Source organism: Drosophila subpulchrella, unplaced genomic scaffold (genome assembly GCF_014743375.2).
Source record: "Drosophila subpulchrella strain 33 F10 #4 breed RU33 unplaced genomic scaffold, RU_Dsub_v1.1 Primary Assembly Seq354, whole genome shotgun sequence".
NCBI lineage: Eukaryota > Metazoa > Arthropoda > Insecta > Diptera > Drosophilidae > Drosophila > Drosophila subpulchrella.
In genome coordinates this window covers 10,093,448-10,110,852 of record NW_023665577.1, presented here as the reverse complement: position 1 = coordinate 10,110,852, position 17,405 = coordinate 10,093,448, and the positions used below count along the sequence as shown (strand labels likewise).

Sequence of the window (17,405 nt, the reverse complement as noted above, 5' to 3'; positions counted from 1 at the left end):
AGATGCAAAAGATACAGATACATGCCGCAGATTGCGGCGGCTGCCACAACAAGCGACGACAATAATGAACGGTTCGTGTTCTATGTGTGTATTACTATTACCCAACGTAGTGCCCAGTACCCAGTACGAAGAAGCCAGGCTTAAGAACCAAAACTCCAACCAAAACCAAGCCCAAGCCCAAGCCCAAGGAACCCAACTTGGCCAAGCCCCATGCCACACGTAATTAGCCTTGGAATGTCCTTGTGCACGTGACTAGCCCCGCTCCCCAGTTCTTCGGGCCTGAGGATCCCAGTCGCCCTGGTGTGGGGCTAAATATAAAACGCGCGTGCCTACGGATCATCAAACTTGGCCACTTTCCTAACGAAGCCACGTTAGGTGACAATGTCGTCGATGCACTGCGAAAAATCGTTAGGACTTGGGATTACAGGATAAATTCTTAAGGTTCGGTAATAAAATCTCTCTTACATCAATGATGTTGGGAATATATTTTATAAGTAAAATTAGAAATAGGGGGACTTTTAAGATATTAACAATTTACAATTTCTCATATCAAGGATATGTGCTTTTTAAGCATAGTAATTGTAATAGATAGTAATTGTAATGGAATTGTTTATTGGGTAACCATACATTTAAACATACTTTTGATTTCTTTTGATATTAATTAAATTCAACCTCGTTCCAAATTCTAAAGATCATGTCCTAGCTTAGAAGTCTGATAACCTAGCTTGGTAAATTCCTTAATGTTTTTTTACATCAATTTAATAGATCTCAAGATAAGGATTGATTATATTTAAATCTTTTTTGTCTATAAAGATCAACGTATCCTAGCTAAGAAATATGTTAACCTAGCTTGCTAACTGCCTACACTTGACCAATGTTCTTCTTCAACATAGCTTTCTTCAGTGTAGGATCGGCGGTGCTATCGCGGTATCGGCATTCGGAACGTAAACAACTAACAGCTATCAGGCTACAAGGGTTCATTAACACCAACTCCAACTGACAGCCTGGACACAAACATGGCCCAAACAAAACCCCGTGGTTGTTGGGGCCACTGCTGATGGCTATTGCCATTTAAAAGGCAGAAGCTCTCGTATTAAATCATCAGCCCCATCATCGCTTCGCTACCGACACACTCGCTTGAGCATGGCCCATCTAAAGTAAACCACTTTTGTTTTTTACACCAAAAGAGGGAGATATAAAAAGAAATCGAAGCCAAGACAGCAGATCGGCAGAGAACTGGGTCAGAAGCGGCACGACCGCCGGCCGAGAATCTGAATTATTGAAAACCCCTCAGGAAGACGCCCTCCAGACGGGCTGGGTAAACAAATTACTCGGCGAGTATTAATATTTAGCAGACCTAAACCCCAAATACCCTATATTGTGCACACTGAAACCTTCCATAGAGGGAAACCTACATTTGAACTTATATGTTTTCAAAATCCAAAAGGATTCCTAAGTCTTAAATACCCCTTTTGAAACCTTAAGCTGCACTTAAGGTATCGCCCCCACACGAGCCATACTCAGCTACTTTCTTTAACTGCAAACAAATAAACAACCAAGGCAAACACATCTTTGAAAGCTTAATTGTGGTGCTTGCAATAATTTTTGCCAATGCCATTGACACAATTTTTAAATAAACAATTGAGAGTTTGCTAATGAAATTGAGCAAACACTTCCGGATAACGTGGCTGTGATTCGAATCAGTTTAATTCACTTATTATCTCACTCGATAGGGTTCAATTGGTTCCAGTGTTCTTGGGTTCTTTGATAAGAAGTTGGTTCTGCTTCACGGTAAATAGGGTTTTTCACAGAAGGCTTTTCCGAAGACGAGGTGGCCGAGAGGTTAAGGCGTTGGACTGCTAATCCAATGTGCTCTGCACGCGTGGGTTCGAATCCCATCCTCGTCGAATGATCCTTTTTTTATGTTTATTAAATTAAACTTTATAGTTTTTTATTGCCATTCGTTTATGGCTTACATCCAAAACCAGTAGGTTCATTTATCATCTAGAGAAAAAATTTTTGGTTTAAAAAACTTCAAAAACTTAGGTATTAAAAAAAGGATTTAATAACATAAAAATACCAAAAAAATGGATTCGACGAGGATGGGATTCGAACCCACGCGTGCAGAGCACATTGGATTAGCAGTCCAACGCCTTAACCTCTCGGCCACCTCGTCAACTTGGAAATAGACGTTTTAGATCGTTTTTTGAAATAAGGCTTGCAAATATTTCGCTAAATTAATGAACAATGCGATAAATGTCCTTAACTTAAATGTCCTTAAACTAAATATAATACCTTAAATTTTTTCATTCTTTGAAAGCTTTTAACAACAGAGTTTCACAATCTGGACTTTGTGTTATTTCACACGTATAACATGTTTTTGATTACCTTTACATGTGGCTAATTACGTAGATGCTTCTATAAACTATAAATATTAATGCATTTAGTTTATTGGATTTTTTTCACTCAATTATTAGTTAATCTTAAACAAGACTTCCTCTCTCCACCTATACAATTCGTTACAATTGCTCCATAACGACATAAACGTATATTCTAATTATTTATTCTTAACATTTTTAAATTGAAAACTTCTGTTAGAATCATAAAAACAATAAAAAAACAAAAAGTTTGTCGACGAGGATGGGATTCGAACCCACGCGTGCAGAGCACATTGGATTAGCAGTCCAACGCCTTAACCACTCGGCCACCTCGTCCAGTGACTCGGGTAGGTCCAACAGGGCATTAGTTCTGAGCGAACTGCTATGGCACATTGTTATCGATAGCAAGCAGTGTCGTCAGCACTAGAACATTGTTTGGGATGGTTTGTTCACCTTTAGACATTATTGGTAACGGTTTTTAAATAGAAAAATTAAAAGTTTATGCATGTGTTATTTTATTTTAGTCAGATTGTTGTTTCTTAACCGCATTTAGTGTTTGTTTGGGGGACCTTTCACCGGTAAGAACTAACACTGCTTGCCGCCAGAGCAAGCGGTGCACGAAATAAGCATTTGGCTGCCAAGGTCGCATGTGACGAGGTGGCCGAGAGGTTAAGGCGTTGGACTGCTAATCCAATGTGCTCTGCACGCGTGGGTTCGAATCCCATCCTCGTCGTGTTCTATTTTGCCTTTTTTAGACTCCCATTTTGGTTGAATAACGTTTTTTTTGCGCTACCGTAAACTAAAAATAAAGTTTATTTATAAAAAGGGAGTCGTTAAACCGCAGACAATGCTCTGAAATGCAGATGCTAATCGTGTTTCAATTGAACTTAAAGTTTTACTGCCTCGTCTTCAAAAGGGAGACAATAATAGCCAGCCGAGCAGTTTAAAAGCAATGAAAATAGATACATTGATAACAGCTTAAGTGTCGCTGATGGTGGCATTTGATGATCTTTTTGTCCGGCGATAAGATGAGATGTGTGTGGAGAATGTGGATGCTGGGGCGACCGTCGCCAACTGGATGGATTCTCCAGAAACGGGGTTTATTGACACCGTGGAAGGGGATATAGCCACAAAGAAGTGTGACTTCGGAGACCATTAATGACTCGTTGGGCTCTCAAGGTCGACAGATGGGTTCGTCCATGGGGCGAATCTTTTTTTTGCTAGCTCGCATTTAGGCCAGCTTCAAAGATGGCAAATACAAAACAATGCCCACTCACGAAATTAAATTCCAATTGAAATAATAGTTCGCTTTTGCTGCCTCTGGCGGGCAGCCGAAACAATATAAGCCGCCGGGTAATTAACGTCGTTTCCAATGATTTCTTTCTCGTCCGCTGGCTGGCAAATAATTAATGCATTTAACGCAATTACAATACAAACATCGGGGTACATTATATTTTCCGTTCGGTTGATGTTTCGTCTGCTTTTCCTTTTTACTGGCCAACTGGTTTTCAATTATCTAAAACTAACTTCTCGGTCATTAATGGAAAAGCCAAAGAATTTTTGCGCCATTCGACGGGCGACGTGTTAAAATCTCCCAGCCACTGAAAAAGGCCATAAAGCCATCATTAACGATCTATCCATATATCTGTCTATCGTTTGCTCTGATTGTTGGCCGCTTGGAAAGTTTCGCAGGTCGGCTTTATGGTGGGTATAAATCAACGGCTCCAAAAGATATATATCGGGGAAAACAGAGGTCTTAATTCGGTGTGGGAGATGATGAAGATGTCTTTGAAAGCACTGGTCAAGCTCTATATGGCTAAGGATTTGCCCGCCATGTCATCCATGTCGAGATACTCATCTTTATACACAAACCAACTCCTCTGACAGCTGAAGGTCGAATTTATTGCTCATGATTTTTATCTTGAGTTGCAAGCACGCAAAATAATAATTACTTGCCCTTTACCTTGACATATTTCAATAAGTACCTATTATTTTTTACAGATAGCCTACTATAATATCCAAACATTGGAATTAGCAGGGACAAATCAAGAAATATTAAAATTAAAAATATTTTGAAACTCAAAATTTGTTTTTAAACGCCTACCATATTAGCTCGTAAAACTGACTGCTGCAATTAGAACTCGGCAAGAACCCGGGGATTCCCCTCAACTTGCGCCTGCTCTCTTGGGTACTCACTCTTTCTTTCTTCGCTGGACAGCTTGTAGAGCTAAAGAGCTCTTTCCCCGAACCACTTGAGCCCCTGGTTATGACTCAATAGAGCCAGACTCAATGGATCTTGACTGCCGATGCCCGACTGGCAATCCAATCCAATCCAAAGCCAGCCAATCGCCCCCATTTGGTGTCGGTGGAGGCCAAGCTCCGCTGGAAATCGCAACGCCCATTTTAACCTGCTCCCTGCCCCCGGGGACTTTCACAAATCCCGCGAAGAATTCGCTAAACGTTTTGGAACGGATGAGCAAATATTGAATCTTGCGGCTGACAATCGATGGCCGGCTGGCAGGTCTTTTCCTTTCGTTACACTTTTCTTTTTGCGTGCTCCACAAATATTTGACTTTCGATGAAAGTCGCTGAGCTGCCGCCGACGTGTTGGCAGTTATGACCCCGATAACCAGGGGCTAAACTCTCAGAAATGCCAAGTGCACGGCCGAATCGGGATGGTCGACATAGCGCATGTGGTTGCGTAAGTCCAGTCTACAACTTCATTCCGAATGCACTCGATGGATATCCAATGTGGATATCCAATGTGGTGTCCACATGCCAAGCACCCCGAATGTCAAAAGCAAACACAAATACGGAGACAAAGCACCGGCCCAAAGTGCTCGAACTCCACATGTGAGTCAGTTTATGGGCTCTGCGGGTTTAACGAACCTGCGAATTTATCGACAATAAAAGATTCGCTATAATTGGCCCATATATAATCGTTGCGATTTAAGCCGGCTGATTAGTCGGCTTTACTGTGACGTAGCACTGTCGGTGGGTGTTCCGACCATTCATCTAAATGGATCTCGGCTCTCTGTGTGTCTTTATAAGCGGCTAATTAAAACGTTGCCAATGTAAATGAAGCCTTAGAGCCCCGCTCTCCCCTAAATCAACTTCTGCGACTTCACGGCGTGCTTGCAAATGCTTAAAAATTCAGTAGCCAAACACGCAAGCGCCAGCAGGCCAGAGACGAGTTACCAGAGCCAAGAGTTAGGAGTTAAGAGCCAAGAGTGTGTCTGTCATTCAGACCCAAAGACACCGGCCAAGACCGAAAGACTGGCTTCCAGCCAGATCTTCAGACCGAGTCTGCTGATGACTTTGGCGAGGATGATAAACACGGGGTGGGTCTTCTGCACGGGAAAAAATATAACAATCTGTGTATGTTTCTTATCGCAAACCAAATGATGTACTTAAGTTGTTAATTATTAAAATAACTTAATTATCATATATATTTTGTCATTATGGTCTAGAAAATATAACCTGATATAAATAAAGACGTTTGGAAAATGTTGGAAAAATTTAAAGATTTCAAGTTTGGCATATAATATTGTTTGGCCTAGGCTGCCAACTTTACAAATCTTTCTGGCTTTAGACTTCCTTAGTGAAAAAATGTTTTTTCTTTGCCAAAATGACACTGGTATGTTAATTTAAAATCCTTACTTTGGACAAATCTAGAGAAATAGTACACGTAATAAAAATTCCGATTTCCTTTTATTGAATTCTAAAAATCTTGTACTTTTTTGACATATTTTTAAACTAGATAGAGCATCAAAATCTTTTGAAAAATAGGTGAAATAGAAAATTTACATTCAAATTTTTAAAGATTCCATTTTTTTTTTGCAAAGTGCACTTCTTCTTCGTGCCCGTGCCATCTATTCGTATTGCTTCCGTCAGCATTAAACATATTACTCTTAATAATGCCTAAAACTGGGTTCACACAAGGCGCTTGAAATGGAACTGAATCGGAATCAGTAAGAGTATGAGTATCAGTATCAGAATCAGAGGCACGAAGACGTTACAGATGCACAGAGAGCAGAAACAGGCGTTTGCAGCTTGTTCGTGATTTGTGTTGTCTAATCGCTAACAATTACAATTAGGCCTCTGACTGCCCGTTCTTGTGGCAGGTGGTGCGTGCAGTTGGCTGTGAGAACGGGTATATGCCACATGGAGATATATATAGATTTCGATACCATTGGCCATTCGGCACATGCGAGAGCTTACGCACTTCAACACACACTTTAAACCGGAGGCCTAATTGCCGGCAGTTCTGCTGCCACGGCTAATTAATATTTTAAGTGTCTTACCAACGGAGACAGAAGTTGGGAAGTTGTACCCTTCCAATGTTTGCGGTTATGTCATTTGTATTTTATTCAGTTCCCCAAATTTGTGGTTAAGCGAGCTGGTGAAAGATGTCTGGGCCCTGGGAAAGTTGGAAATGCCTTTATATAATCACTCATCGCAGCAATTGTGTTAGTTGCTTTTACTTGTTGTAATTAGCGGCTCATAAAACGGTGCCTCGAGGGGAAGTGATTTAATTGAGGCACGTTTGCCCAAATTTCGCCATGAATTATGAGCATTTTCTATGATTTACCTGGGGTACTTCTGGCTCATTGGGTCACAGCTTCCACATCCACCGGCTGCAAGGTCGAGAAATTCCCCTTTCAATCATCCCAACACTCCCAATCAACGTCAGCAGCTCACGCAGAAGTGTTTAGAAAAATGCCCCGAACACCATTTGCCATTCCAATTAAATTATGATGAGGGCAAAAACGCACAGATCCCTTGAAGCGCCACACGCATATGGTGTTTTCGAGTCGGAGATGGTGATGGAGTTGGAGCTGGAGCTGCCTGGTGGCCTGTCAATAAGCCAAACCGAAAAAGCACAAATAAAACCACTTGGAGAAGAGAAGAGCAGACCGGACCGAGACCCTAGCCCTACCTCAACGAAGGCTTCGTGTTACCGCCAACGGCTTTTGTTGTCGTAGGTTCATTTGTAACTAATTTGTGCAGAGTATCGGAAAGACAAAGGAGCTGCCAGCCAGACTAGACCCCGATTCCCCGATTCCGATCCCCTGGTGGAGTCAGGCACAAGTTCTTAACCCTCTTTCTCATGAATAATAAAAGAAATAATAGTTTATCGCTCATCTGTTAACATTGCCATCGGTAGCCTTTATTAAAACCAAAACCTATGGTTATCATATTTAATGGAGCTTTATTGTTAAACTAAAAATGTTTCTAGTTAAAAGCATAATTAGGTATTTGCAAAGAACTATCTAAAAACCAAAAAAAAATGGCAAAAATAACACATATAAATAAACATCAAGAACTCACAAATTAATGTGTAAGCATTATTCAACTCGTGTTATCAAAACAAGCTGAGAAAATATTCAAATTTATGTAAATACATACAGTTTTGTATCTGTTGTGAAGAAATTTGTACCAATTAGGTAAAGATTTAATAATGATCTTAGGGCGCAAAAGAATACTAAACTTGAAGATAAAGGAATAATAATTTTTGAGTTTTTATGGAGTGCTAAACATAATTATAATTTGGCTTATGGGAATTCTAAACCAGTGTATATTAGAATTAGAATAAGGGATAAAAACAAGGGTTAAGAACCTGTCACCTGGCCTTGCATTAATCCAGAGGGTTAAAGAAGCTACCAAGCTGAAATCCAATCGAGAGCAGACCGACTGGTCAAGTGGTGTTGGATTTCCTGCCCAGTTCTGGTCGGGGAGCCGAGAAATGCAAAGCTGATGAATTTGTTAAGCAAATGGCAAATGCGGAGCTGGCAAATCCCGGCAAGTGCAGTTGCCAAGTGTAACAGTAAGTGGACAAACAATAAACTGGCTAATTTATGGCCGCTCATCATCCGAAGATCATCTGCCATCCGGCGAACCAGTTGGCTCCCCAGTCTTCATCGGCTGCGATGGGATGGGAGGCGATGGGATGGAATGGGATGGGATCAGACCCCACACAATAATAAATCCAGTTGCCGCTGATGACGACAGAGAAGCAGAGAGGCAGCGACGCCGGCAGAGCGGCCGACTGATTTTTGATTTAAGAAGAAAAAGAGAAAAAAACAAATTACAAACAGTCCGCAGATCTCATTTATTTGCGGCACTCCGAGCCGTTCACAACGTTCAAAAGCTGCGCGCTCAAGCTAAAACACAAAAAAACCGAAGCGTCGGCAAAGCAGTGCGAGGAAAGCGCGAAAAACTAACGCGAATAAAGTGCATTTTAGATACGATATGCCAAGTAAAATTTATAAATAACCAACCATAAACGTGATAGAACGTGCTCGCTTCATTACGCATAAATTATTTTCCACAATCAAGTAAACATCTTCACTTGAAGGACACTCGGGCAATAAATTCTACAATCGGCAAATATAATTAAGGAAAATCCGTAATCAACTTAGCCAACCGGCAGCTGCAGTTACAGCCATTTAAAGTGAGTGCGATTAGAATATAGTCGTATGCCCATAGAACGTTAAATCATTTGCATTTGACGGCTGGCAGGCGGTTCATTAATAAGTTTATAATTGCCGCCCGTCCGCATCGAGTTCGCTGCCTAAGTCTTTCGTTTGCAGCGAGTTCGCTGCCAGAGTCTTTCGTTTGCCTCGTTTCGAGTTCGTTGCCTGAGTCTTTCGTCTTTCACCACAGAGAGGAGCGTGATATGATTAATCATGGCCAGCATCACGAAAATGACCTTGGCAATGCTGTTGATATAGGCGCAAAATAAAACAGCCTTAGATAATTGAAGTCAGTGAGTGGACAAATTAAATTTAGTTTTCCAGTTTCTGGTTCCTGAACTGTGCGAACTGGGAGTCATTAGGGTTTCGAACAATTAAATTGTAATGAGCCTAGACGTTTATGTGTGTGGTCTCTCGAAATTCGCATTATTTCTCTTTGTTCTATTATCGCTGCGATCCCTGACCACCCCGATATCATATATCATGCGGGGCTTGTGATCAGCTAACATAACAAATTCCCAACTTTCTGCAATTTATCACTTACACGGTTTTTTTTGGGAACTCTGCCAGACCTAAGAACTAGACAAATGTCTTTATCGGAAAACATATACTCAAAGTTATTTGCATAGCCCGCAACCTGTTGAAACGATGGGCGAACCGCAAACGCCCCTAGTTAGCCCCAAAAATCGTGTTATCCACATCGATCCCAGGTTTTTCGGCTGTTGCGGCGATCAATTTATTTTCCACTGGCTCATTAATCACTGAAGCGTTGAAATCTGCGCCGCGGATGGCGCTCGACTCGCTCATTAGCGTAATTGCTCTGCCGGCGTCGCTTTGATTAGCGTGCATTAAATGCTTTCATTTAAATCAAATCGAAACGAAAATTATCTCTGGTCTGTAAGTGCCTTGGTTTCCATATGTAGTTGTGTACACTGTATGTGGGGAACGTGAGAAACTTTACAATGTTAAGGCGAAACATTTTGCGCTTTGATGCGCACAGACAATTTATTTGTTATTAAATTATTCGGCTTTGGCATGTGACTTGCAGAAAATCGCATTGGCCATTATTATTATTATTATGAAGGCGAGCAGTCGAGTTTGCCACTTCGGTTGCCACCCCATCGATCAAAATCCTGAACAATCGGACAACCCGTCAAAAGGGGCGTGGGTGGCACTCAGCACTTTCATTGCCCGACGCCTTGACATTCTCTCACCTTTCATAAATATTTGCGCAGCCACTGGCTTTTACAAATCCTATTCATTGCCCAATATTTGGATCTTATATATATTATATATATTAATTAGGTTTAAGTAAAGTTGTAAAAACCTTTTTAATGTTGTTCAGTTACCTTAACACCATTTTATATATAAGGTTCTAAAAAAAACCATAAATGGCTTATTTATTTTAGACATTTTAAACATCTTAACTTCAGAAAAGGAAAAAAAAAAACGAGCACCCACAAAAAAAAAGTACAATAGTTGTAGCCAATTAAAATAATTGTTGCCCAATATTTACTTGTCAAGCTCTAACAACCCACCTTTGTAACCATTTTCAGAATGTCGCCGCTGCTTCCATGGGCATCTCTCCTCATTTTGGCCAATTTGGTGGCAGCTCGACCCTATTCCTATGGCCCAAGGGCAGATGCGTCGCCGCCCACGAGACTAGCCAACCGGATTGTGGTGCAGTCGCCGTCGCTGGACAACTTGTACATGGACTACGTGGTCACGTCGAAGCCGCTGAATCTGCGCAAGTACAACAAAAACGGCAGTAAGACGAAAAAAACGAAAAAGGATTCGAAAATATATTACATACCCGTACCCCCACTGCCCTTCCGTCACATACCCGGCATCGGTCTGGACTATCAGCCGATGAAAATCAATCCCATCCTCCAGGAGGCGGAGAAGACGACGAAGAGCCCAACGGTTCGTCCTTCGACGACGACGTCCAGGCCCAATCTGGACCATCGGGGACCCAGTAAAGTGCTCCGAGTGCAGCACCAGAAGGATTACTACTTCAACGGTCGCCCACATCGACTGCAGGTGGCCCATGCCGATAAAAAGTCCGCACTGACGGCCCTCAACCTAAAGTCCAACTTTTACTATAACAAAAACATTATTTATTAGTACACTCTTAGTTAGCAAATAATAAAATTATAAAGAAACAACCAACAATTGCTTTGTTTTTTTTTTTGGGTTCGGTAAGCGAATTTGTTAAGCGGCTTTTGAATGGAACCCGCCTCAAAGGGGAAATGGCAAAACCTTTCAACTGGATCGCGTTTCCTATGAGCCGCATTGACAAAATCCCCCGAATTGGGTCAAAAGAAATCGCTAAAAGCTGGGGGGCCATTAAATTTGATGATATCTGTTTGGATCATGATATAATATTTAACCATCATTATTAAGACGGCTTCCGCATCGGTAGACCCCTTGGTGGCTTAAAATCATCTTCACGTGTGGTCCGACCATCTCTTCAATCCATTTAGTAAAAGTAATTACTGTCACCGTTGCCTTTGCGCATGGCAAATGCTTCGAGTTGTGCAATAAATAATAATAAATAATAAGCCGCTGAAATGTGGCAGATCGATCTGAGAAGACGCCGAAAATGGGCCAATTAGAAAATATTTATTGGTATGCAAATTTGTAAATGCCCAGTGGAGTTTGAGGAGCCCATTAGATGATTGGGTGCTTTCACTCGTGAAAATTCACTGCGAATGCGTGAGAAAACCTAAATACAGTTAAAATTCTATAAGTGGAAATAATAATTTGGTGAACATTTGGATTAAAATCTATATTTACCAATTAATCTATAATTATTATACACTTCTTTATAAATATAATATTTTAATCAGCAAAGAGTTATTGGGTGCAACCATTTTTTAACCAAATGGTTTTGAAGTGTATGGAAGTAGAGAGCTTATTTAATACCTAGATATATATAAGTCATCTATCAGGATTGTACATTACATACATACAAAACTATGTACATAAGTAAATTTAAATGTCTGCTAATGGCCTGAGTAGCTTTTTTGTGCTCAAGCCCCACGAAATGAGGGCTTAAACGGATTAAACCATTTTTTAACCAAATGGTTTTGAAATATATGGAAGTACAAAGCTTATTTAATTCCTAGATATATATAAGTCATCTATCAGGATTGTATATTACACAACTATGTACATAAGTAAAATTAAATGTCTGCTAATGGCCTGAGTAGCTTCACTGTGCTCGAGCCCCACGAAATTAGGGCTTAAACGGCTTTTTGGCCTACGACCCGTTGCCACAACAGGGCGCCTAGCAGCGGCTAAAATGTTATTGAACAAATTCGAGCTCCCACCCATGGTTATCCTCTTTTATAATATCTCAGCAGGCAGTTTTCAGGCCTAATTTGGAATTACCTCAGCTACAAACTATTATTCTCCTCCCATCGATAAGTATATTTTGTGTGGCAAGATGAGCGTGGAGGAGCGTGGCCCGGAGTATGTGTGCAATGTGCAGCTGCATGTGGAACCCAGTGAACGGCCCAGGCTACCACCGGGGTGTCCACCGCCTTTGGATTCCCGGAGTACCGAATCGGAACCGCAACACTCTGAAGAATGCTGTGTAGAGCTGGAGAATGTGACGGTTAAGTTCAGGCTCTCAGAATCCGACATCCTGGCTCAAGTTTATCCAAACTGCATGACCCTGGGCGAGGTGAAGCAAGACGTTGCTCGAAAATTCGAGGTGGAACCGGGTTGGCTTGTTCTCCAGCAGGATGGTCGCATCCTCTGCGACTCTGTGCCCCTAAACTCCACTGCCCTGGATGAGTTTGGCATCCACGAGTTCCAGCTGCAGCTTTATAAAGACGGTACTGAGGATCTGACCTCCAAGCTGGACCTGGATGTCTACTACGAGTGGGTATAGGAAATGGTGTCTTTTTTAACACATTAAACACATTCCTTCTCATCAGCAAACACCGTCTGGCGGACTTCATTACTGTCCACATCTCCGGTGAGGATACTCAGGATGGTCAGTCCAAAACCATAGTGGTGGAGATTAAAAATGCAGCCATAGTCAAGCCTTTCCTTTGCGGCTACCGGGACAAGAACACTGGCAAGGAGTACCTGGACGCCTTCACCCAAACTGGACCGTACTTCGATAAGATGAAGTACAGGAAGTACAAGTCGAGGGACACGCAAACCTGGGAACATAAGGAAAAGATTTTGGTTTGTTACAAGAATAATAGTTTAGATATTGCAATCGATTACCCTAAAATCCCCTTCAGAACACAGCCCATGAGCAGTCGGTGCAATGCCATCTGGATGGCATCAATATCCTGTATGTTTCCGCAGCCAATGATTTCACCATAGTTCCTGGCAAGTACCAGACTTTTGCCCAGAGGGAACGGGCTGAGCGTAAGCTCGAGAAGATCTTGCTCATCCAGCGGAACTGGAGGCGCTGGATTTTGTGGAAGTATATTCACATGCGAGCCAAGGAATATCGGTGAGTGGTGCTTATAAGTTGGGTTTATTCACTTTGAGTTTGAATAATCCCTTACAGTCGCTTGGTTCAGAATCGCGAGCAGGAGGATGAGCGATATGAGAAGTGCGTGGAGCAGCGCGTGGAGAGGCATCGAGTGGTTAAGCAGTTCCCCCGCAACAAGGACGACTTCGACCTACTCTATGCGGAGGTGGGTCGCTGGAAGAAGGCGGAGCTCAAGAGAATCACGGCCAACTACGAGGGGCCTGCTCGCATTGCCGAGGTGAACATTCTGCTGGACAAGGAGATCCAACTTTTAAACGGCGTGGAGCGGCAGCGTAACCTCGTCTTTAAGGCCATGGAGGACTTCCGCAATGATCAGCTGTTGAAGGAGATGGGCAAACCGATCGAGTGGATTGGCTACAAGGATTCCAAGATCCATATGGATCTGTTGAGCACCCAGCGTGTGCGCTTCCTCACCGAGATTTACAAGGATCTACGAAAGCCGCGTAGCAAGGAGGAACGTTTAGACTTTATCCGTCAAGTCATGGTAGTGCTGACCGAGGAGACTTGCTTTCCAAGCTTTCCCGAGCTCTTCGATCTCTTCGAACGCGAAAAGAATCTGTTGCTCTATGCTAAATCCTTCGATGTGGAAATTTTGCGTAAACGGCAGACTCATCTCTTTTTCGAACTGATTAAGTTCCAAAAGGGCGAGCCCAAGCAAAGTGAGTATTGATTTTAAAAATCCCTTGAATTACTTTTGAAATGTGAGACTCCAGGAACTCCATCGCGCATGTGCATCGTGTGCAAGAAGGTCAAGACCTATGCCGAGTTTGCCATTAGGACTCGGCAGAGCCATGTGGATACCTGCAAACACTGCTACTATCTTAAGGTAAGTACTATCAGTATTAAACTATTATAGCTATTATATCTAAATATATTAACAGCTTACGGCTACAGAGAACACGGTCTACCAGTCCATCCTACGGTGCATCCATCGGGATGAGCGCAAACGCAAGTGCACCACATCCTTTGCCTTCGTAATACAGCCAGATGATGTGCGCCACATCATAGATAAAATATGGCATGGACACTCTGCTCTCAGCAAGACGGAGAATCTAAGTGAACTGAGGTAATCTTTCTACTCACTTATTATAAATTGAACTACAAATTCGTATACTTTAGATTGCCGCGCTGGAACAAGAGCGATGACTGGACACCTTGGAACTGTATTTGCCTGACCGAACGGGAGACGCGAGATCACTACAAGATTGATGATATCGAGAAGGTCTACGACCCCAAATTCATTTTGCACATCGGCAATCTTCATATGCTGGCACGCAGCCTGTTCCACACCCTGGCTGCCGTGGCCACCGAGTTCCAGGAGACGGGTCAGTGGTGGAAAGTGGGCATGAACAAGCAACGTTCCAGTAAACTAGATGCTGTCTAAACTATACTTAAACGTATTGCCTATACTAAATGCTACTAGACTCACGGTAACATAACAGAATTTGGGTTTAGCTTGTAATTCAGCGCCTAATTTAACATTTACAAAATTTAAACAATTCAAATATTGATCAATCATGACAAGGAAAATTAAATAAGCTACAACTGCAATTATTTGCTACTTGCAATCGCCTTGAACTTCGACTCCAAATACTGAACGCGCTTCAGTAGTTTGTCACTGGTGCTGAACTCGTTGTAGGGCACAGGAATAACATGGTAACCACTCTTTTCCAGCAGGTCAAATGTCAGATTCGTGACGCCATTGCCGCAACGATGCGTTCCGTGGCAAATGTCATGGAAATCGATTACCATTAGAGCCACCCTAAAATCCGTATTTTTTAATATTAAAAATAAAGTGGAAAGTGGTCAAATCACCTAATAGCGTTGGGGCTTTCCTTATCCAAAGGCAGGGGGTTTTTGTTAGCATCAAAGTGGCACAAAGCATCTAAAATTAAAACCAATTAGAGTATATTACACTGTTATAATGACTTTCTTACCTATCAGAAAGCCCATTTTACTGTCCACCGCGCTCTGGAAATGATTGCTGGCCGGCAGCAGGCTTTTGAGTGCATCCAGCATGCCATTTACAAGCACTTGTTTTCCTTTAGGGTGCGCCATGGGCACCTGGTAGACAGGACTGTCGACGGCCAGCAGTGGACCCTTGTAATTTGTGGCTAATAATTGGGCATAGCTGTTCAGGTTGAGTAGCCTCATTTTGGAAGTTGCTGTGACCCCAGCCTTGTCCTTTTGCAATGTCTCTAAGAAGTCCGCACTGCAAGATTTTAATATAAGATTCGTGAAGGATTCAAAAGATTAATAGCTTAGAACATACCTTAAAACAGAAGCCAAGTGGCTGTGTTCTACCAGACCCAGCATTGTGAGTGACCACACAAAGCTCAGCCACTCGGATTGCTTCGTAAAATCCTCGCGGACAATGGATTTCATCAGCTTGCTGCCCACTTCTTCCAGCTGGGCGCTCTTGAAGTTGAGCAGGGCCGAGGTGAGGAAATAGGCGCTGAGATCTTGAGGTCTGCAGATTTCACTGTTTTTTAAGAGCCACTGCGTCAGCGATTCCAAAATATCTAGGGGAAAATAAGTTTTATTAGTTTGAAATATGAATTGAAAGTTTGTTGAGCAAACTAACCCAGATCACGGTAGCGCAAAATGCCCAGACTGGTGATGATGGATCCCACTACGGCGGATTTTTCCACATTCTTGGGCAGCGCCGTTTGCACATCCGCACACACCTTAGCGCCCAGCACAGAGTCCTGGAAATTCAGCGTGGACATGGCGTACAACACATCAGCCGACTGTTTCAGATCCAGTGCCTCCGAGGCGCTGCTAATGTTGAAGGCCAGGGAGCGCAGGAGGGGAGTACTACGCCTCTTTCGCTGGGCCAGCGTGCTCATCACCTTGACCATCTGGGGCAGACTGATGCTGGCTATCAGCTTGGCCGCTTCATCGTCACCAGCTACACCCAGCACCGTGTTTAGATCATCCGTCCGGAAGCCGGAAATCCGCTTGCTGGTGCCATTGCTCTCGCCTATAACCTTGCCGTTAACAACGCCATTACTTTTCGGCACCGTCCTGCCCAACATCCGGCAGATGCGCAGGAACCTGGTGTCGTTCTCGAACTCTGAGATCTTCACCCGATCCATGGTGCTCCACTCGGCCAGGATGGAGACTATTCTGAGGGCATGCTTCCTCGAGAAGGCGTTGTTGTTCTCTGTGATGCCCAGCAGTCCATTGACTGTCTTGGCATTGATGATGCGCTCATCTATCTTGCTGGAGGCCAGGTTCTTGCCATCATCATTGGGATTGTCGTTTTTCAGGGACTCGAAAGCGGCGGCTACCATTTGGCCTGGAAATAAGAGAGGGAGTAGCAACCAGTTAGTAAGTATATTGGCGGTTGGAGCACCTACTTACCCCTGGGCTTCCTAGCCTGCGCCTCTGCAGCCGGCGTGCGTGTCTCCGGCTCCACTGCATCGGATTGTCCTCCAGTGGGGTTCAGTGGAACGCCTGCCGCCCGCACATTGCTGCTGTAGGCGGCACGGCGGTACAACTGGGCGGCAAAACTGCCGGCAAAACGTTGCAGTCCCAACATTTTCAGTCAATCTACACGCTGCAAGAGACCACAGAAGTTTACATAACCTTTTTGTTTACATTTTAAGCGGCCGGAAATGGGCTCTATCAAGCATGACAGGGTTACAGCCTTATATTCATGAATTGCTAAGGCTTATTTCCCTCAAAATCATATCTGTTTCATTTAGTAATTTCCTTAATTTAAGTAAACTTTCCTAATTGAACGTTGAGAAACCACAGATGACGGCAGCTTTCAGCTGTTTTTAGCCAACACTAATAACAGACCGCCTGACCAAACTTTTACAACACTGCCTTGCTTACAGTGTTGCAGCGCAGCTTTTTATAGCTAGAACTCGCCAGTCGGTGCTTACTTGGCTATTTCTAATCATGTAACTTTGTCTGCTATGATTTCGCAGATCCCACCACAATATTTTGAACGTACTGCACGTTAATAAATTTAATAAGAGCACTGCATCGAAATATATCTATAAAACTTTTATTTAATATATT

General features: G+C 42.8%; 3 protein-coding genes and 4 non-coding genes across 10 annotated transcripts; 4 read left to right on the top strand and 3 right to left on the bottom strand.

The window, feature by feature from the left end:
* Positions 1-1,825: 1,825 nt before the first annotated feature.
* Positions 1,826-1,907, top strand: Trnas-gcu. Its single transcript has one exon. It is a non-coding gene; the product is annotated as a tRNA-Ser (tRNA).
* A 187-nt stretch (positions 1,908-2,094) lies between these two features.
* Trnas-gcu lies at positions 2,095-2,176 on the bottom strand. The gene has a single exon. It is a non-coding gene; the product is annotated as a tRNA-Ser (tRNA).
* A 456-nt stretch (positions 2,177-2,632) lies between these two features.
* Trnas-gcu lies at positions 2,633-2,714 on the bottom strand. The gene has a single exon. It is a non-coding gene; the product is annotated as a tRNA-Ser (tRNA).
* A 315-nt stretch (positions 2,715-3,029) lies between these two features.
* On the top strand, positions 3,030-3,111 carry Trnas-gcu. Its single transcript has one exon. It is a non-coding gene; the product is annotated as a tRNA-Ser (tRNA).
* A 5,373-nt stretch (positions 3,112-8,484) lies between these two features.
* LOC119560280 lies at positions 8,485-11,020 on the top strand. 3 transcript variants are annotated; one of them, XM_037873648.1, is made up of 2 exons: positions 8,485-8,832; positions 10,411-11,020. In XM_037873648.1, the coding sequence occupies exon 2, from the start codon at positions 10,412-10,414 to the stop codon at positions 10,976-10,978; it is 567 nt and encodes a 188-aa protein (XP_037729576.1). In that variant the 5' UTR covers positions 8,485-8,832; position 10,411; the 3' UTR covers positions 10,979-11,020. The 3 variants fall into 3 exon arrangements, with proteins under 3 accessions (XP_037729576.1, XP_037729578.1, XP_037729577.1); XM_037873650.1 differs by lacking the exon at positions 8,485-8,832 and adding an exon at positions 8,900-9,143; XM_037873649.1 differs by lacking the exon at positions 8,485-8,832 and adding an exon at positions 8,900-9,147.
* Positions 11,021-12,263: 1,243 nt separating this feature from the next.
* Positions 12,264-14,788, top strand: LOC119560277 (IQ and ubiquitin-like domain-containing protein). Its single transcript, XM_037873645.1, has 7 exons — positions 12,264-12,742; positions 12,799-13,054; positions 13,114-13,331; positions 13,389-14,032; positions 14,087-14,199; positions 14,255-14,439; positions 14,493-14,788. Exons 1-7 carry the CDS (start codon positions 12,303-12,305, stop codon positions 14,755-14,757), a joined length of 2,121 nt encoding a protein of 706 aa, XP_037729573.1. The 5' UTR covers positions 12,264-12,302; the 3' UTR covers positions 14,758-14,788.
* A 98-nt stretch (positions 14,789-14,886) lies between these two features.
* LOC119560278 (FAST kinase domain-containing protein 4) lies at positions 14,887-17,193 on the bottom strand. Of its 2 annotated transcripts, XM_037873646.1 has the most exons (7): positions 17,111-17,193; positions 16,740-16,935; positions 15,958-16,674; positions 15,646-15,895; positions 15,311-15,585; positions 15,189-15,258; positions 14,925-15,135 (listed from the first exon to the last, which is right to left on the bottom strand). In XM_037873646.1, exons 2-7 carry the CDS (start codon positions 16,915-16,917, stop codon positions 14,925-14,927), a joined length of 1,701 nt encoding a protein of 566 aa, XP_037729574.1. In that variant the 5' UTR covers positions 16,918-16,935; positions 17,111-17,193. The 2 variants fall into 2 exon arrangements, with proteins under 2 accessions (XP_037729575.1, XP_037729574.1); XM_037873647.1 differs by lacking the exon at positions 17,111-17,193 and having other exon boundaries at positions 14,887-15,135; positions 16,740-16,917.
* Positions 17,194-17,405: the final 212 nt, after the last annotated feature.